Source organism: Sus scrofa, chromosome 2 (genome assembly GCF_000003025.6).
Source record: "Sus scrofa isolate TJ Tabasco breed Duroc chromosome 2, Sscrofa11.1, whole genome shotgun sequence".
Taxonomy (NCBI): domain Eukaryota; kingdom Metazoa; phylum Chordata; class Mammalia; order Artiodactyla; family Suidae; genus Sus; species Sus scrofa.
The window spans coordinates 72,761,688-72,780,180 of NC_010444.4; the positions used below are offsets into that span (position 1 = coordinate 72,761,688).

The 18,493-nt window shown below is 46.4% G+C and overlaps 1 protein-coding gene across 2 annotated transcripts in view; it reads left to right on the top strand.

Annotated features, from left to right (window-relative positions):
* The window catches only part of ACER1 (alkaline ceramidase 1), a 62,872-nt gene extending 57,085 nt beyond the window's left edge, over positions 1-5,787 (top strand). For both annotated transcript variants that reach the window (XM_021083989.1, XM_003354020.3), the window contains 3 exons: positions 229-366; positions 4,764-4,901; positions 5,474-5,787. In XM_021083989.1, the coding sequence (XP_020939648.1) occupies positions 229-366; positions 4,764-4,901; positions 5,474-5,642 (445 nt within the window). In that variant the 3' untranslated portion in view covers positions 5,643-5,787. The remainder of the gene's footprint in view (positions 1-228; positions 367-4,763; positions 4,902-5,473) is intronic.

An 18,493-nucleotide genomic window follows, 5' to 3' on the forward strand; every position in this document is an offset into this window, starting at 1 on the left:
CCCTACCCTGGGGCCCCCTTCAAACCCTGCCGTGCCCACCTTGGTCCCCTGGTACCTTTTATTGAGCCCTCTGGGACTCCTAAGACCTTTTTCTGAGCCCAGCTGGGCTCCTTGGAACTCTTTTCCTTTGCTCACCCATCTTTGCTGTAAGATCTTCATGTGACCCTGCTTAAACCCCAGAGGTGCCCCCCTTAAGCACCCCCACACCTGAGCCCTTTCTCTCCCCAGGTCCCAGTTCATTTGCCTGGTCATCACTGCCACCGTGGTCAGTACCTTCCTGTCCTTCCTGAGGCCCACGATCAACGCGTACGCCCTCAACATCATCTCCCTGCACATCGTCTACATTGTGTTCCAGGAGTACAAGAAGTGGGTGGTGGCACCTGGTGCCCTGGGAGGTGACACCCCCTTTCCCCTCCAAGAATCCACCCCCCTCCAAAAATACCTCACTGTGTTCCCAGCATGGAGTTCTCATTGACTTCCGGGTCAAGGAGGCAAAGTCCCCTCCCCAAGACCATTCACCAGCTAAGGGTCCGACCAGGATTTGAACCTAAGGCAGACTGCAGAGTTTGTCCTTTTTATTATGAAACTCCCAAACGTACATATAAGTAGCCTCAACAACCATCAGCATTTTGCCAACCCACATTCTGTAGTCCCCCCAGATTTCATATAATGTCACCCATTAATGGTTCAGGGTTTGGAGTTCCTGCTATGGTGCAGCAGGTTAAGGATCTGGCATTGCCAAAGTTGTGACATAGGTCACGGCTACAGTTCAGATTTGACCCCTGACCTGGGAACATCCATATGCCATGGGTTCAGACTTTCACTCTCCTGATAAGGAATTAGCTGTTTTGTTTTGTTTTTTCTTTTTCGGCCACCCCCACAGTATATGGAAGTTTCTGGGCCAGGGATCGAACCTGAGTTGCAGCTGTGACCTACACCACAGCTGCAGCAACCCCGATCCTTAACCCACTGTGCCACAGTGGAAATTCCCAGGAATAACTATTTTTAACCCATACTGGGTCATAGCAGGCAAGAGAGGGGGCTCTAAATGGGCCCATTTGAGGAGTGTTGAGTAGAAGGATTCTTTACAAAGGACTGAGGGAAGATCTCTAGGGATCTTCTAAAACCTCTGTGCTAATAAAAGTGGGATTCTGTGATCATCAAGAGACCTGGAATGGGGAGCAATGGGAGGGAGTGATTGCAAGAACCTAGAAAGAGAGAGCTATCAGAGAAGGTCTCTTTGGCAAGAGTTGTGACCTCCAGATGTTGGTTGCCTCCAGCCTACGCCAACCCTGCAAGGAGATTTTGTGGACCAAACCCAGGGGCTCCCTTGTCCTTGGGACTTTTTTTTTTTTTTTTTTTTTTGTCTTTTTAGAGCTGCACCCATGGCATGTGCAGGTTCCCAGTCTAGGGGTCGAATCAGACCTATAGCCACTGGCCTATACCACAGCCACAGCAACACGGGATCCAAGCCACGTCTGTGACCTACCACACAGCTCACAGCAACGCCAGATCCTTAACCCACTGAGCTAGGCCAGAGATCGAACCTGTGTCCTCATGGATCCTAGTCGGGTTTGTTAACCTCTGAGCCACAACAGGATCTCCTGTCCTTGGGCTTTAAGTTGGGTTGGCCAATGGTTTCCAGTTGGATTGGCCAAAGGGGAGCCCCAACAGAGAACCAAAGGGAGGGAGGAGGGTGCTGTAGGAATATTTATTTTCAGGTCCACATAGTTCATCCCTCCCACCCCTCAAGGCACAGGGCAGAGTGGGTACAGGTAGGGAAGGATCTAGATAGACAAGTGGAAGATCTGGCACACACATCTCTCACAAAGTAAGTGATCCTTCCTTAGAAGAGCGTCTGGTAGCCAGTTCGCACTAACCTTTCCTAGGCTTCCCAAAGACGCTCCCTTACACCTGGTCATGTCTAACTCAGAATGCGAGCACTGCCTCTCAGATCTTCTTCATTTCATACCAGCCCCTCCTTCCCTCCTTTCCTCCCCCTTTCTTCACACCTCTGATTTGATAACAGACACTTGATCATTTGTCCTATGGTACAACCTGCATTCTGGGTTTGGTTGACTGTTTCCTGTGGTGTCTTTTTTTTTTTTAATTTCCTGCAAATTAATAGAGCTAGATTTAGATTTTTTTTTTATCATTTCATGTGTGGCACTAGGTGCTCCTTGTTACATCTCACTGAGACCCCATGATGAGTGGTCGTCCCACATTTCATGCTAAGATCAGTAGGTGGATTTGGATGGTGTCAGCCAGGTTCTTGGCTATAAAGTTTTTTTTTGTTTGTTTTTGTTTTTTGTCTTTTTGCCTTTTCTAGGGCCGCTTCCATGGCATGTGGAGGTTCCCAGGCTAGGGGTCTAATCAGAGCTGTAGCCACCAGCCTACACCAGAGCCACAGCAATGTGGGATCCGAGCTGCGTCTGCAACCTACACTGCAGCTCACGGAAACGCCGGATCGTTAACCCACTGAGCAAGGGCAGGGACCGAACCCACAACCTCATGGTTCCTGGTCAGATTCGTTAACCACTGCGCCACAACGGGAACTCCTAAAGTTTTCTACTGACCTTTCACCTACTGATTCCAGCAGTAGGAATCCTCACCTCCATCTGTGATCTCAGGAGAGGGTGTAAAAGGGTGATTTTCAGGTTGTCTTATTCCTTTTGCTCTGATTACCTGGAGTTTGTCCATCTGGATAGGACTTTGGCTCATCAGCCTTGAAACACAACTTGGACAGGAGAGACAGGACACAGCGTTGATTCCTTCCCTTTTAAAAATCAACGTCCAGCGTAACGAGTTGGTGCCTTCGCCATCTCTAATCGGGACCAATGAAGTCGTTCTTTCTCTAAGTATTTTTGTCAATTCATGGACATTTATATCTCTGAAGTGTTTCAATCCATTGCAATCACTATGCTGTATTTTTAACTTTTTATTTTGAAATAATTGCAGACTCAACTCAGCAAGTTGCAAAAATAGTACAGAGTCCTGTGTACCCTTCAACCAGATCCCCCACCCCTCCCAAGCTTCCCCCATGGCAGCATCTTATGTAACCTTAGTACAGCCTCAAAAAAGGAGAAAATTGACCATGGGACACTACTGTTAACTAGACCACAGGCTTTATTATAAAGATTTCACCAGTTCTGGGAGTTCCCATTGTGGTTCATGGGTTAAGAAAGAACACGACACAGTGTCCATCAGGATGCCGGTTGAATCCCTGACCTCGCTCAGTGGGTCAGGGATCCAGCATCGCCATGAGCTGTGGTATAGTAGCTTGCAGATGTGGCTTGGATCCTGTGTTCCTGTGGCATAGGGCAGCAGCTGCAGCTCCAATTTAACCCCAGCCCAAGAACTTCCATATGCTGCAGGTGCAGCCCTAAAAAATAATTTAAAAAAAATTTCAGGGAGTTCCCGTCGTAGCGCAGTGGTTAACGAATTCGACTAGGAACCATGAGGTTTCGGGTTCGATCCCTGCCCTTGCTCAGTGGGTTAACGATCCTGCGTTGTTGCTGTGAGCTGTGGTGTAGGTTGCAGACGCGGCTCAGATCCCGCGTTGCTGTGGCTCTGGCGTAGGCCGGTGGCTACAGCTCCGATTCGACCCGTAGCCTGGGAACCTCCATATGCCGTGGAAGCGGCCCAAGAAATAGCAAAAAGACAAAAAGACAAAAAAAAAAAATTTCACCAGTTCTCACTCCTTTACTTAAGTTTAAAAAAATTTTTGGTGTTCAAACTGTCCCATTTTATTTTATTTTATTATTTTTTTTGATCTTTTGTCTCTTCAGGGCTGCACCTGCGGCATATGGAGGTTCCCAGGCTAGGGGTCAAATCAGAGCTACAGCTTCCAACCTATGTCACAGCCACAGCAATGCCAGATCCGAACCGAGTCTTCGACGTACACCAGAGCTCATGGCAATGCCGGATCCTTAACACACTGAGCGAGGCCAAGGATTGAACCCACAACCTTATGGTTACTAGTCGGGTTCGTTAACCACTGAGCCACAACGGGAACTCCCCAAACTGTCCCATTTTAAGCTGGCAGGCAGGGCTTATGCTTTTACCCATAAAGGAGCTACTCCTTCATTAATCCCTGATATGCTCTTTCATAAGGGCAGTGGGTTAACTCTGCTGTTGGGGAAACAGATCCTAATATTTTTTTTTTTTTGGTCTCTGCGCATATCATGCAGAAGTTCCTGGAGTAGGAATCGAACCCACACCATAGCAGTGACCTGGGCCACAGCAGTGACAATGCCAGATCCTTACCCCCTAGACCACCGGGGAATTCCCACAGATTCTAATCTCGAGGTGTCCCAAGACATGGCGTTCAGAAGACTGTGCCCTCCCACATACTGACACGTACATTCTCACAGCTTCACAGACATAGATTCTCATGCGCAGACCACTAGGTGCACACACACACTTACACCCCAAGACACAAACACAGAATTCTGCATTTCTATAAAACTGATTCAGGCCCTACCTACTAGCTGTGTGGCCTTGGGGTGGGGCTGGGGCTTACTTAATCTTGCAAGCCTCAGCCTTCTCATCTACAAAATGGGAATAACAGCATAGCTGTGAGGACCCAGCACCCTGTAAATGCTCAGCAAGTGTTAGCACCGAGAGGGGCCCCCTCCTCTCTCACCCCCTCAATGATCCATCCCTCTGTCCAGCCTCATCTCCTTGGACGGAGGAATTTCCCATGAGCCCCTTCAGGCTCTGCAACCTGAGTCAGGCTCTGATCTCTGTGCTTCCTTCCCTAGGACCAGAAACAAGGAGCTTCGGCATGTAATTGAGGTCTCTGTGATTTTCTGGGCTTTTGCATTGACCAGCTGGGTCAGTGACCGCTTGCTTTGCAGTTTCTGGCAGTGGATTAATTTCTCCTACCTGCACAGCATCTGGTAAGCACCCGTCCTGTGATTGTGGGCCCCAAACCCAGAAAATGGCAGATGCCAAAGCTTGGAGCAGGAACCTGAGGGGCAAGTGGGGAAGGCAGATACTGGGACGTGTGTGTGTGTCTGTGTGTCTGTGTGGAAGAGGTGGTTGTAATCAGGAGGTCAGATCCAGGAGTTTCTGTCATGCTCAGCAGGTTAAGAACCCAACTAATATCCACGAGGTTATGGGTTTGATCCCTGGCCTCACTCAGTGGGTTAAAGATCCGGCATTGCTGTGAGCTGTGGTATAGGTCACAGCTGAGGCTCAGATCTGGTGTTGCTGTGGCTGTGGTGTGGACCAGCAGCTGCAGCTCTGATTCAACCCCTAGCCTGGGAACTTCCATATACTGCAAGTGTGGCTGTGAAAAGAAAAGAAAAGAAAAGAAAGAGAGAGAGAGGAAAAAAAAAAAAAGGAAGTCATATCCAGGAGCTCTCATTAGATGGTCAACATCCCTGAGGGTGAGGAAAGTACTGAGGTGGGAACAGGGCATCCAGCAGGCAGCAGGGCCATCTTGTACCCTCCCTACCCTGTCCCACAGGCACGTGCTCATCAGCATCACCTTCCCCTATGGCATGGTCACCATGGCCTTGGTGGACGCCAGGTACGAGATGCCACATGAAACTCTCAAAATCCGATACTGGCCTCGGGACACTTGGCCAGTGGGGCTGCCCTACTTGGAGGTCACTGACGACGAGAAGAGCTGCTGAGATCTGCCGGCCTCTTACTACCCAACCACCTGCGTGATTTTGTTTTTGTTTTTGTTTTCAGGACCACACCCACGGTGTATGGAAGGTCCCAGGCTAGGGGTCAAATTGGAGCAGCAGCTGCCGGCCTATACCACAGCCACAGCAACACCAGATCTAAGCCACATCAGTGAACTACACCACAGCTCATGGCGATGGCAACACTGGATTCTTAACCCACTGAGCAAGGCCAGGGATGGAACCATGGATACTAATCGTGTTCATTACCACTAAGCCATGACAGGAACTCCTGCCTGTGTCTTTGTTTCTTTGTCTTTTTTTTTGGCTGCTCCCTTGGCATGTGGATGTTCCCAGGCCAGGGATCAAACCCTTGCCACAGCAGCACCGCTGCAGTGACAACACTAGATCCTTAACCTGCTGCACCACCAGGGAACTCCCCCGCTTCTGTCGAGAGAGTGGCCTGAATCAGGAGACAGAGGGACCCTAGTATTTCCTTCCTCCAGCTCCCTTTCCCCATCCTCCTTGTCCTAGGGAGCCCCACCCCCAATGCAGGGACTTCACGATCTCTGGGCGCAGTAGTTTGATGAGCCCTGGGGGGCCGCCTGGCCAAGCTCCCCTCCACCACCTGCCCCTGATCCCTCCACCTCCTCTTCTGTGTTCACTGCTTCCCTGTTGTCAACATGCCTCAGTGGGGCTGGATCACCTGTGCTGTGATGATGTGACATCCACTGGGAATGACCTCAGGCGGGGCCTGGCTCCCCAGGCAATTTCTAGACTGTGGCGGTCACTACCAGACTCTCTGGACCTGGCTTTGGCCAGACAGTGTCCCTGGCACTTGGGGGCCATCCCAGAGAATGGACACACTTTCCAGTCCCCTCGTTCTTCACTCACATGTGTGTGCAGAGACCTCGCAGATGCTCACAGCGCTCCCAGGTGCTGCCACGGACTTGGGGCTATCGCACTGGTGGACAGTGGGGCAGTGTGGAGGCCTGGACTGGGTGGTCTGGGTGCTGTCAGGGCATGGGCACTGGGAGGGGAGCTGGAGTGGCCGGTCCGGGCTTTCAGAGTGAGGGGAGGTGGGGAGGGTGGTTTCCATGCTGGGGAGGTATAAGTTTGAAGCCTGCTCCACCATTGCCTGCTTGCATAATTCAGGGGGAGGGATTTTTCCTACCTCTGAAATGCTGGCACCTTGTCTGTAAAATGGAAGCATGCCTTCCTTTATGAAACTTCTGTGGTGATAAAACAAGATAATGTATCTGAAGTGCTTGGTGTTGGAGTCTGGCAAATATCAATCCACCTATGCACACATTAACTTATCCATCTATTCATCCGTTCAATAGTTTTTTTAATATGACCATGGCAAGTGAAATTTCACGGTCAGGGATCAAACTGGTGTCACAGTAGTGACCTGAGCTACAGCAGTGACAACAGATCCTTAACTGCGAAGCCACCAGGGAACTCCATTCATCCATCTTTTGAATTCTTCATTGAACCATCCATCTATCCTTTAGTTTACTCTTCCATTAATTAATTTAGTCATTCTTTCACCCTATTATCTATTATCTTAAAAAATACTTGTTCATTCATTAATGTATCATCCATTCATTGAATCATCCATGCATCCTTCTACTCATGCACTCATCCATCCACCACATCCATCCACCCATTGATCCGTCTATATTTAGGCATCTGTTTATATTCATTTATCCTTCTATCTATTCATGAATATGTTATTTATCCATCTCCCATCCATCCATCCATCCATCCATCCATTATTAGCCATCTATTTATTCATTTATCCATCCAGATAGTTCAATCATACTTCCATTTGTCTATTTTCCCACCTACTCATTCATTCATCTCTTCAACAACATATGTTGGATTCCTGCCATATATTTGACACTAGCCCTCGAGGATATAAGACAACAAAGATGTGCAAAGTCCCTGCCCTAATGAGTAGGCACACATTAGATAAATAAAAATACACACAACCGGAGTTCCCGTCGTGGCGCAGTGGTTAACGAATCCGACTAGGAACCATGAGGTTGCGGGTTCGGTCCCTGCCCTTGCTCAGTGGGTTAACGATCCGGCGTTGCCGTGAGCTGTGGTGTAGGTTGCAGACGCGGCTCGGATCCCGCGTTGCTGTGGCTCTGGCATAGGCCGGTGGCTACAGCTCCGATTCGACCCCTAGCCTGGGAACCTCCATATGCCGTGGGAGCGGCCCAAGAAATAGCAACAACAACAACAAAAAGACAAAAGAAAAAAAAAATACACACAACCAAGGCAATTCCAGTTACTGATGGGTGCTGCCAAGAAGATAAAGCATGATGATGTTCCAGAGGCCGTGGGGTGGGGGAGCAGCCCTTTCAAATGGGTGATCGGTGGGTGGTGCACTTTCTAGCTGAGCCCCCAGGGACAAGAGGAAACCAGCCATACCAAGAGCTGGGCAAGACCACTCTGGGCAGAGGGAATGGAAGGTGTGAAACTCCTGGAGTTGAAATGAACTGGAGAAACAGAAAGCTGTTGTTGGAACTTAGTAAATGAGGGAGAGTTCGTAGCAAGAGGTTCTTATTCTGGGGGTCCGGGAGGGGTTTTAATATCAATGGACCACTTGTCATTCTCTGCAAAAGATGGTTATCTGGGCATGTCATTTGGCCCCTGGATTACATCACTCCAAAGGAGTTAGCAAGCCCATCTGGCCTGCAGGAGAGAAGGGGACATTGAAAGGGGAGTGGCCATTCATATTTACATGCCCATGATATGCATCGTTGAAACTAACACCCCTCCCAAAATAGACAAGAGTAGAGATGGTGCTCAGAGAGGACAAGCAACTTGCCCAGGGCCACACAGCCTGGACTTGAACCCAGTCTGTCCTTCCCCCCAATTCCCTGCACCACAGTGAGTCAGCAGAAAGACTGTACTTGGATCTTAGGTCCTCTGCTTCTGGGTTCTTCTGACTTTCTTGAAGAAAACCAGAATGTCTTCTTCATCCATGGCCCCATGATATATTGTGGCGGGGGGAGGAGGCGTTGGAGAGGTCGTGAGTTTTTGCAGACTGGTGAATTGTCTGCAAAATATTGTGTCTTGGTGTTTTTAGTGGGGAGCAGAGCTGTGCTTCCATGATCTTCTCTAAAGAGCATTTGACACCCTAATGATTAAGAACTTCAAAGTCTTCTGGGGGCAAATAGAAAATTGTCTGCCTCCTGTCCCCCTTGCATCTCTCCTTAAATGCATGGCCATGATTTGTCTGCAGCTTCTGTCTCTGGGATCCTGCTAACCTCTCCGCACACCCTCCTCTTGGGGCATGGAGGCAGCAGGTAGGTAGGAAGGAGGTCTAGGTACTCATCCAGTTTGTAACTCTAACCATGTGACCTTGGCAAGTCCCAGTCTCCATCATGGAGGACACTTGGTGGCAAAGGACAAAATGTTCAACTCTAGCTGGCTGAAATAACAGAAGGATAATCAGCATATATACTTTGACGTTAAGGGTCAGGCTGCAGGTGTGGCTGGATCCAGACAGGAGATTAGTGGTTGCTGGGGGCTGAGGAGGGAATGGGAGTGACTGCTAAGGGCATAGGGTTTCCTTTGGCATTGAAGAATATGTCCTGGAAAAACTAGAGGTGATAATTGTTCTACATTGGGAAGGTTCTAGATGCCTCTGAATTGTACCCTTTACCATGGTTAATGGTTAGTTTTATGTTATGTGAATTTTACCTTAATTAAAATTTAATAAAATCTCCCAGAGTCACACTTGGCTGGTGTTAGGTCATTCCTCTCCTCCCCTCTCAACCAATCCCAGTAGCCAGAAGGACGCAGCCCTTTGACTGGCTGGGCTTGGGCACGTGCTTCCTCTGTGGAGGGAGGGGAGCCTCACTCTGGCTATGGGTCTGAATAGGGAGAAGAGGGAGCCAGTCACAGTTTAATTCCTCTCAAACCTTATGCCCTGTCATGAGTTGGTATCCTCCCAGAAAGGCTGACAGTTGAAAACTCACACAAAGGTGACATATGGGCTCACATTAGCACTGGAGGGAGCCCTCAAATCAGGAACTATTGCCAAAAAAATGGGGGGAGGATGATGCTCAGAGGGAGAGAATCACAAATGTCCAGTGTAGTGCCCTTTTCTAGGGGGAAAAGCTTTGTTGCACATATTTTTGGTCTGCTCCAAAGCCATTCCTATCCCCCCATTGCCTATGGGATAAGGGTCTAGTGCCTCACTGTGATATTCAAGGTCTGCTCTGAGTTGACATTAATCTGGGGTAGGTCTGCAACACCCCACTAGGCTCAGTTTGGTCTTATTCAGTATCACTCTTTGTGGCTATCAGGAAACTAGGAGGTACAAGGAACATGCTGGAAGCCAGAAAGAGGATTTAAAAAATAAAAAATCTGGAAAGTCTGAACCATCAAAAGGTGAAATGTAGGAGAAATAAATGCCCAAGTCCTCCCTTTGGGTGCAAATAAACTGAGTCACTAGAGGGCGGTAGAGACCTAACGTCACAGTTAGTTACAGCCGGGAAGCTAGACTCCCCAAGTCCAAAATGTTACTTTCTAGTCGGTGGGGCTTGTGTATCAATTTCATCATTTGTAACATCAGGATAACATGTAGCAATCATGCATTCTGGCAAATGCTCAATTTACTATTTACTTTTTGTTTCTTTGAATCTACTGCCTTTGCTGGCACTAAGTTATTTAAATAGGAAACATTGTGTCACTTCCAGAAGATCAAAAATAACCACAAAACTAGATACAGTAACAGCAAAAAGTGTTATTAACTGCAGCTCAGTGATTCTCTCTTTCCTTTTTTTTTTTTTTTGTCTGTGCCTGAAGCATGTGGAAATTCCCCAGTCAGGGATTGAACACTCTCCACAGGAGTGACCCTGGTGGTGACAACGCCAAATCCTTAATCCGATGTAGGTCAGTGATTTTTTTTTTTTTTTTTTTTTTTTTTTTTTTTTTGCTTTTTTTAGGGCTGTACCCTTTGGCATTTGTATGGAGCTTCCCAAGCTAGGGGTTGAATCGGAGCTATAGCCTCTGGCCCATGCCACAGCCATAGCAATGCAGGATCTGAGCTAGGTCTGTGACCTACACCACAGCTCACGGTAACGCCGGATCCTTAACCCACTGAGCAAGGCCAGGGATTGAACCTGCATCCTCATGGGTGCTAGTCAGATTAGTCACCGCTGAGCCATGACAGGAACTCCAAGGTTCTTAACCGCTGAGCTATGACGGGAACTCCAAGTCTGCACATGAGAATCCTCAGATGAATTTTTTAAAAACCATCAGAGGCAGGGTGGAGATACATATAAGAAACTAGTGGTTAGCAGGGGAAAGAAGGGTTGTGGCAGAGGACCAAAATAGGTGAAGGGGATTAAGAAAGGTGAAGGGGTACAAACTACTAAGTATAAAATAAGTTACAAGGAACAAGTAGAGCACAGGGATATAGCCACTATTTATCATAACTTTCTATGGAGTGTGAGCTATAAAAAGATTGAATCACTATGTTGTACATCTGAAAGCAATATAATATTGTAAGTCAACTACACTTCAATTTTTAAAAAGGAGGAGTTCCCATTGTGGCTCAGCAGTAAGGAACCTGACTAGTATCCATGAGGATGTGGGTTCAATCCCCGGCCTCGCTCAGTGGGTTAAGGATCCAGTGTTGCCCCAAGCTGTGGTGTATGTCACAGATGTGGCTTGGATTCAGTATTGCTGTGCTGTGGTATAGGCCAGCAGATGCAGCTCCAATTTGACTCCTAGCCTGGGAACTTCCATATGCCGCGGTTGTGGCCCTAAGAAAGGGGGGGGGGTTCAGGGAGGAAAGGAGGTGCAGGAGTTCCCTGTGGCCTAGTAGGTTAAGGATCCAGTGTTGTCACTGCTGTGGCTTGGATCACTGCTGTGGTGTGGGTTTAGTCCCTGGCACAGGAATTTCCACATGCTGAAGGCATGACCAAAAAAAAATAAATAAATAAAATAAAAGAAATGATAAGGAACTAGCCCTCTCACATTGTGGCTCAGCATTATTTCATGTCATGCAACAAATATTTATTGAGTAGCTATTATGTGCCAGGCAATGTGTTTAGGAAACATTATCAAACAAGCCAGAAACCCCTGACTTCTTGGAGTTTCCATTCTAGCCAGGGGAGCTAGGCAATAGATTTAACAACTAAATATGTGTAAGGAGGTGATAAATGCTGTGGTGGAAAAAGAAAAAAAAATAGAGTAGGGTGAGGAAGGTTGGGGAACTCGAGGGTGGAGGATTAAATGAAGTGGTCATTGAGGTCTCATTGAGAAGGTATAATTTGAGCAAAGACTTGTTTTTTTGCTTTTTGGGTTTTTTTTTAGGGCCACACGCACAGCATATGGAGGTTCCCAGGGGTCTAATCGGAGCTCTAGCTGGCAGCCACAGCCACAGCCACACCAGATCAGAGGTGCATCTGTGACCTACACCACAGCTCATGGCAACACCGGATCCTTAACCCACTCAGGAAGGCCAGGAATCAAACTCATAACCTCATGGTTCCTAGTCATATTTGTTTCTGCTGCAGCAGGATGAGAACTCCTGAGCAAGACTTGGAACAGGTGAAGGGGTGAGCCAAGGCCGTATCTAGGGGGAGGTGGCTCCAGGCAGAGGAAAGAGCCATGCAAAGATGTGGAGGTGGGAGGGCATCTGGTGTGATCAAGAAACAGTAGGGTGGAGTTCCCGTGTGGCTCAGTGGTTAACAAATCCGACTAGAAACTATGAGGTTGAAGGTTCGATCCCTGGCCTTGCTCAGTGGGTTAAGGATCCGGCATTGCCTTGAGCTGTGGTGTAGGTCACAGATGCGGCTCCGATCCCGTGTTACTGTGACTCTGGCATAGGCTAGTGGCTACAGCTCTGATTTGACCCCTAGCCTGGGAACTTCCATATGCCACAGGAGCGGCCCAAGAAATGACAAAGAAGGAAAGAAAGAAAGAAAGAAAGAAAGAAAGAAAGAAAGAAAGAAAGAAAGAAAGAAAGAAAGAAAGAAAGAAAGAGTAGGGTGGGATGAATGGGGAGTGTGGGGTTGGTAGCTGCACACTATTCCATTTAGAATGGATAAGCAACGAGGTCCTGCTGTATAGCAGAGGGAACAATATCCAAACACCTGTGAAAGACCATGATGGAAGATAATATAAGAAAGGGAATGTGTGTATGTGTGTGACTGGGTCACTTTGCTTTACAGTAGAAATTGGCACAGCATTGTAAATAAATTATACTTTAATTTAAAACAATGAAGAACATTGAATGAGAGAAAACCATAGGGAGCAGCATGAGCAATGGGGAGATGGTAAGAGGTTGGGGTCTGTGCTTCTCTGTCCTCATCTGGAAACTTGGATGTCATTATTTGGATTCTGGGCTTTCCTTTTTTTTTTTTTTTTTTTTTTTGGCCGCCCCTCAGCTTATGGAGTTCCCAGGCCAGGGGTCAGATCCCAGCCACAGTTTCAACCTATGCTACAGGTGCAGCAACACCAGATCCTTTAACACGCTGTGCCAGGCTAGGGATCGATGGTGCTGTACAGACATCGCGGAACTCATTGTGCCACAGTGGGAAGTCCTAGCACAGGACTTTATTTTATAATAATTTAAAGAAAGTTTATTATTATCATCTGTCATTACCCAGGATCTGGTTTTCTGAGATCAGACTTAATGACTATGGAAGGTGGTATATTTTCCAAAATCGCTGCAGTGATATATCTTCCCGTCCACAAGTTCTTCTTATAATGTGACCTTTATGCTCCTTTGGGAAGGAGCCCTTGCATATGGGTGGGCTTAGACTGTAGTGGAGGTGACTGTATGTGACTTCTGAGGCTAGTTCATCCAAGATGATACAGCTGTCTCCTGATTTTCCTGGGACACTCATTCTTGGAACCCAGCCACCATACTGTGAGGAATTCCAAGCCACCCCATGGAGGAGCCCCCATGGAGAGGAACCAACACAGGCACCAACTTGCTGGTGTGGTGAGTGGGTAGTTTTGGAGAGATTTTCTAGCCTTAGGGAGTTCGTATCATGAGGGGCGGGGACCAGCCATTCCTACCAAGCCCTGCTCAGACTGCAGTTTCTTGTAACATCAGGATCAATTGTATCAAGCCTGCACTCTGCCGCAAGGCTCAAATGACTCTTTGCTTTATGTTCTTTAAATCTACCCCCTTTGCTCACACTGATGTAAATAGGAAACATTGTGTCACTTCAAGAAGTCATTTGTCATAGATCAAAATAACCACAAGACTGGATACAGTAACAACAAAATGTGTTATTAACTGTAGCTCAGTGATTCTCAACAGCCAGCTGCACATGAGAATCTGCAGCTGAACTTAAAAAAAATGGGGCAGCAGAGGTGGCCCTGTCTTACTCCAGCCTAATGAAACTAGAATCTCTGAAGGTCACTGGGTCCCAACAATACACGAAGAGTATTTTCCGAGTCATTCAGTTTAGGGTGGTTTGTTGGGCAGCAACAACCAGAGCGATGCTGTACACAATCTCACCTTCTAACTTAGTGTCGAAACATTCTCCCTCCCTCTGAAAGAAATCGGAATTCACCTTCAATGCAATTCAAGTCTCAGCTTCAATCCTGCCCCATGCCCCCCACCATCAGGAAGTCTTCCCAGATTTCCTTATTCAGGAAACATATACAGATGGTCTTGTGGAGGAGGCTGCTGGCAGGCACTAAGTGAAGACACAGGGTGGCAAATTTGTAGCTGTGGACTCTTGGCAGGTCCCTGGCTCTGCCATATATTTAGCATGGTTTAGCATGGGACTTTCAGCATTTCACCTCCCCTGAGCCTGTTTCCTCACCTGTAAAATGGGTTTACCTCTTGGTATCATGAGGATGAAGTCAGTTTAAAATTTGTCCTCTGGAACCTGTTCACAGCAGGTGTTGGCTATGACACATCCACACTAATGAGAAAATGGAGCAGCCCTCTGTTTACCTCTCAGAGGAAGGCAAACCGTTGTTCTGTTTTAGGCAAAAGATGCATTTAAAAATTTTTTACTTTTATTAGAGAAATTTCCCACATCCAGAAAAGTATAGAGACCAGTTTGATGAAATCCCATACACCCATCATTTAGACTAAACAATTCTTAACATCTGCCATATTTGTGTCATCTATTTCTTAAATTAATGTATTTTAAAGGCAATTTGCCTGGTGGTACTTCACCCCTATGCATGTCTAGAAAAATAAGGACATTTTGGAGTTCCCTTGCAGTACAACGAGTTAAGGATCCAGTGTTGTGCCTGATGCAGCTCAGGTTGCTGCTGTGGTGTGAGTTTGATCCTGGCCCCGGAACTTCCACATGTTGTGGGTATGGCCAAAAGAATAATAAAATAAGGACATTGTCCACACAATTGTAATTCGATGATCACAGCTAACCAAATAAAATTTTATTGTTTTAGTTTTTAGACTTTAACATACCTCTCTTTTTTTCAATTTAATTTTTATTTTATATTGGAGTATGGTTGATTACAATGTTGTGTTAGTTTCAGGTATTCAGCAAAGTGATTCAATTATTCATATACGAATATCCATTCTTTTTCAGAGTCTTTCCCCATATAGGTTCTGGCAGAAGACTCAGCAGAGTTCCCTGTGTTATACAGTGGGTCCTTGTTGATTATCTATTTTATATATTGTCATGTGTATGTGTTAACCCCAAACTCCTTAGTTATTCCTCTCCCCAACCTTTCCCCTTTGGATTTCTAAGTTTGCGAGCCTGTTTCTGTTTTGTAAATAAGTTCATTTTTTAAATCATTTTTTTAGATTCCACATATAAGGGACATCATATAATATGTGTCTTTCCCTGTCTGACTTACTTCACTTCATATGATATCTCTAGCTCCATCCATGTTAAAAATTCAAAATCTAATTTAATCTAAGTCAAGTTCGAATTTCCCCAGTTGATGTAGCTGCTTTGTTCAAAGCCAAGATCCAATGAAGGACCCTATATTGCATTTGGTTGTGACATCATCTCTTTCTTTCTTAAAAACATTTTTTTTAATGTGTGTTTTTTTTTTTGGCCAGTCTGTGGCATGTGGAAGTTCCCTGGGCCAGGTATCAAACCCAAGCCCACAGCAGTGACAACACCAAATTCTTAACCACAAGGCCACTGGGGAACCCCCGACACCATCTCTGTCAACTCTGGGTAGTCCTCGTCTCTTTCCTCCCATCCTGTTGATCTGAAAAATTCAGACTGTTGAGAACTCCACCTTCTGGATTTGACTGATGGCTTCTCATGCTGTCATCTCCCATGTTCCTCTATTCCTTGTGTTTCTCTTGTAAACTAACTATGATTCGATTCAAGTTAAACTTGGGGAGCAAGAACACATATTTTCGAGTGCTGTGTATTTCCCATTGTGCCCTAGCAGGAGCTTGGCATCTGCTTGTCTCCCTACTCACCTGCTAAAAGTATTCACTGAACTAAGGTGGCAACAGTATGACGCTTCCATGGGAAAGTTATTTTTTCCCTCTTTGCTTCTAGCAGGCAATCTGTGAGGAGATCGTTGGTGGACATGGTACTCTTCAGGCTCCCATCAACATTTCAGTTAATGGTTTTAGTGTCCATTAATGACTTTTTTTTTTTTTTTTTTTTTTGCCTGCCAATGGCAGCTGAAGTTCTCAGACCAGAGACTGAACCCAAGCCACAGCAGTGACTCGAGCTGCAGTAGTGACAACATCGGATTTTTAACCCTCTGAGCCACCAGGGAAGTCCCATAAATGACTCCTGTCTGCAATGATTACTTCATTAGGGGTTTCAAGGTAGTCATTTTTCCTGTCATCCTTTCAACATTATTGGCTGGCATTTTTCTGTAAAAAGGGCTTTCTTTCTTCATCAACTGGGGCTGGTTTCATGCTGTAAAGCCTTGGTAAGTGAGGAGTTTATACAATTGTCACCTTCAAAGGTGGCAAATATGCTTTGTTGTATTAATATCATTATGGACTCATGGATATTTCTATGTTCACAGTGTCAAATGGCCCAGTTTTTGAAAATTGTGGTAAAAACATATATAACATAACATTTGCCATTTTAACCATTTTTAAGTGCATACTTTTGTGGTGTTAAGTACATTCATATTGTAGGGCAACCGTCCATCTCCAGGACTTTCCCATCTTCCCAAACTGAAACACTGTTCCCTTTAAATACTCACTCCTCATCCCCCCAGTCCCTGGCCTCACCAACTACTTCCTGTCTCTATCAATTTGACTCCTTAGGGACCTCATGTGTGTGAAATCATACGGTATTTATCCTTTTGTGTCTGGCTTTTTACAATGAGCATCATGTCCTCAAGGTTCATTCCTGTTGAAGCCCATGTCAGAATTTCCTTCCTTTTGGAAGGCTGTATAACATTCCATTTTATGGATAGACCACATTTGGTTGTCCATTCTTTCACTGATGGCTACCTGGGTTGTTTCTCCGTTATTCTTTTTTTTTTTTTCCTTTGGCCATGTGTGTGGCATGTGGAAGTTCCTTGGGCCAGGGATCAAACCCGAGCCACAACAGTGACCCAAGCTGCTACAGGGATGATGCTGGATCCTTAACCCGCTGCACCACAAAGGAACTCTTCCATTATTATTATTATTATTATTATTATTATGCTTTTTAGGGCCGAACCCACGGCACATGGAGGTTCCCATGCTAGGGACTGAATCAGAGCTACAGCTGCCAGCCTACGCTACAGCCACAGCAACACAGGATCTGAGCCGTGTCTGTGACCTACACCACAGCTCACAGTAATGCCAGATCCTTAACCCACTAAGGAGGCCAGGGATTGAACCTGCAACCTCATGGTTCCTAGTCAGATTTGTTTCTTCTGTGCCATGACGGGAACTCCCCATTATTTTTGATGCTTAAAAAGTTACACCTGATCTAGTAGGAGGTCCAGGAATGTTGTTTTGAAAATGTCCAACAGTTCACAATCTAATCTAGAGATCATTTCTTAGATGAGTTAATGGTGGTAGCAGGGAGACTGAGTTCCTGAATCTCTTCTTTGCAACAATCGTAGTAAACGTTCTTGGCTGAAAGCTTCTGTTAGAGACAAATTCTGCACACACACCCCCACCCCCAGTTGGCCACACATCTAGTTTCTGATTCCATAAATCAAGAGACCAGAATTTGCATTTCTAGCAAAGTTCCCAGTGATGCTGAACCTCCTGGTTCAAAGACCACTTAGAACCAGTGATCTACTTACATTGAGTTATACGATTTTTTAAAAAATTAAAGTTGTGCTTGCATTAAAGTGGCTGTTTATTTTCTCAGCATGATCTCAAACTTCGCCCCCCCCACCACCTCCACACCCCATGCCCCAGCTCACCCTCCTCTGGACTAAAAAGCATGGTGTTACTCTCTGCAATGACTCTGGCCCTCTTCAGAGTATTTGTGTGGACTTACTTTCATCTTCTCAAAGTTACCAATTTTCTGGTGCTGTTCCTCAGTGCAAAGCACCAGCCAGAACACATAATGAAGCCTTGCCTGATACTTAAATGAGGAGTGGAGTGGGGGAAAAGAAGCCAAACAACACCCCCCCCCCGATTTTCTTTCTTAAAGGACAAACCTGCAGCATATAGAAGTTCCCTGGCTAGGGTTCCATCTGGAGCTACACAGCTGCCAGCCTACGCCAGTCACAGCAATGCCAGATCTGAATGTCATCTGTGACCTATGTTGAAGCTTGCAGCAATGCGCAATCCTTAACCCACTGAGCGATGCCAGGGACCCAACCCCACACATCCTCACAGACACTATGTTGATTCTTAACTCACTGAGCCGCAGTGGCAACTCCCCAAACCCCTGATTTTTAATTATAAGAAGGGATTTTAAATAACTGCATAAGGGACCCCAAATCCCAGGCAG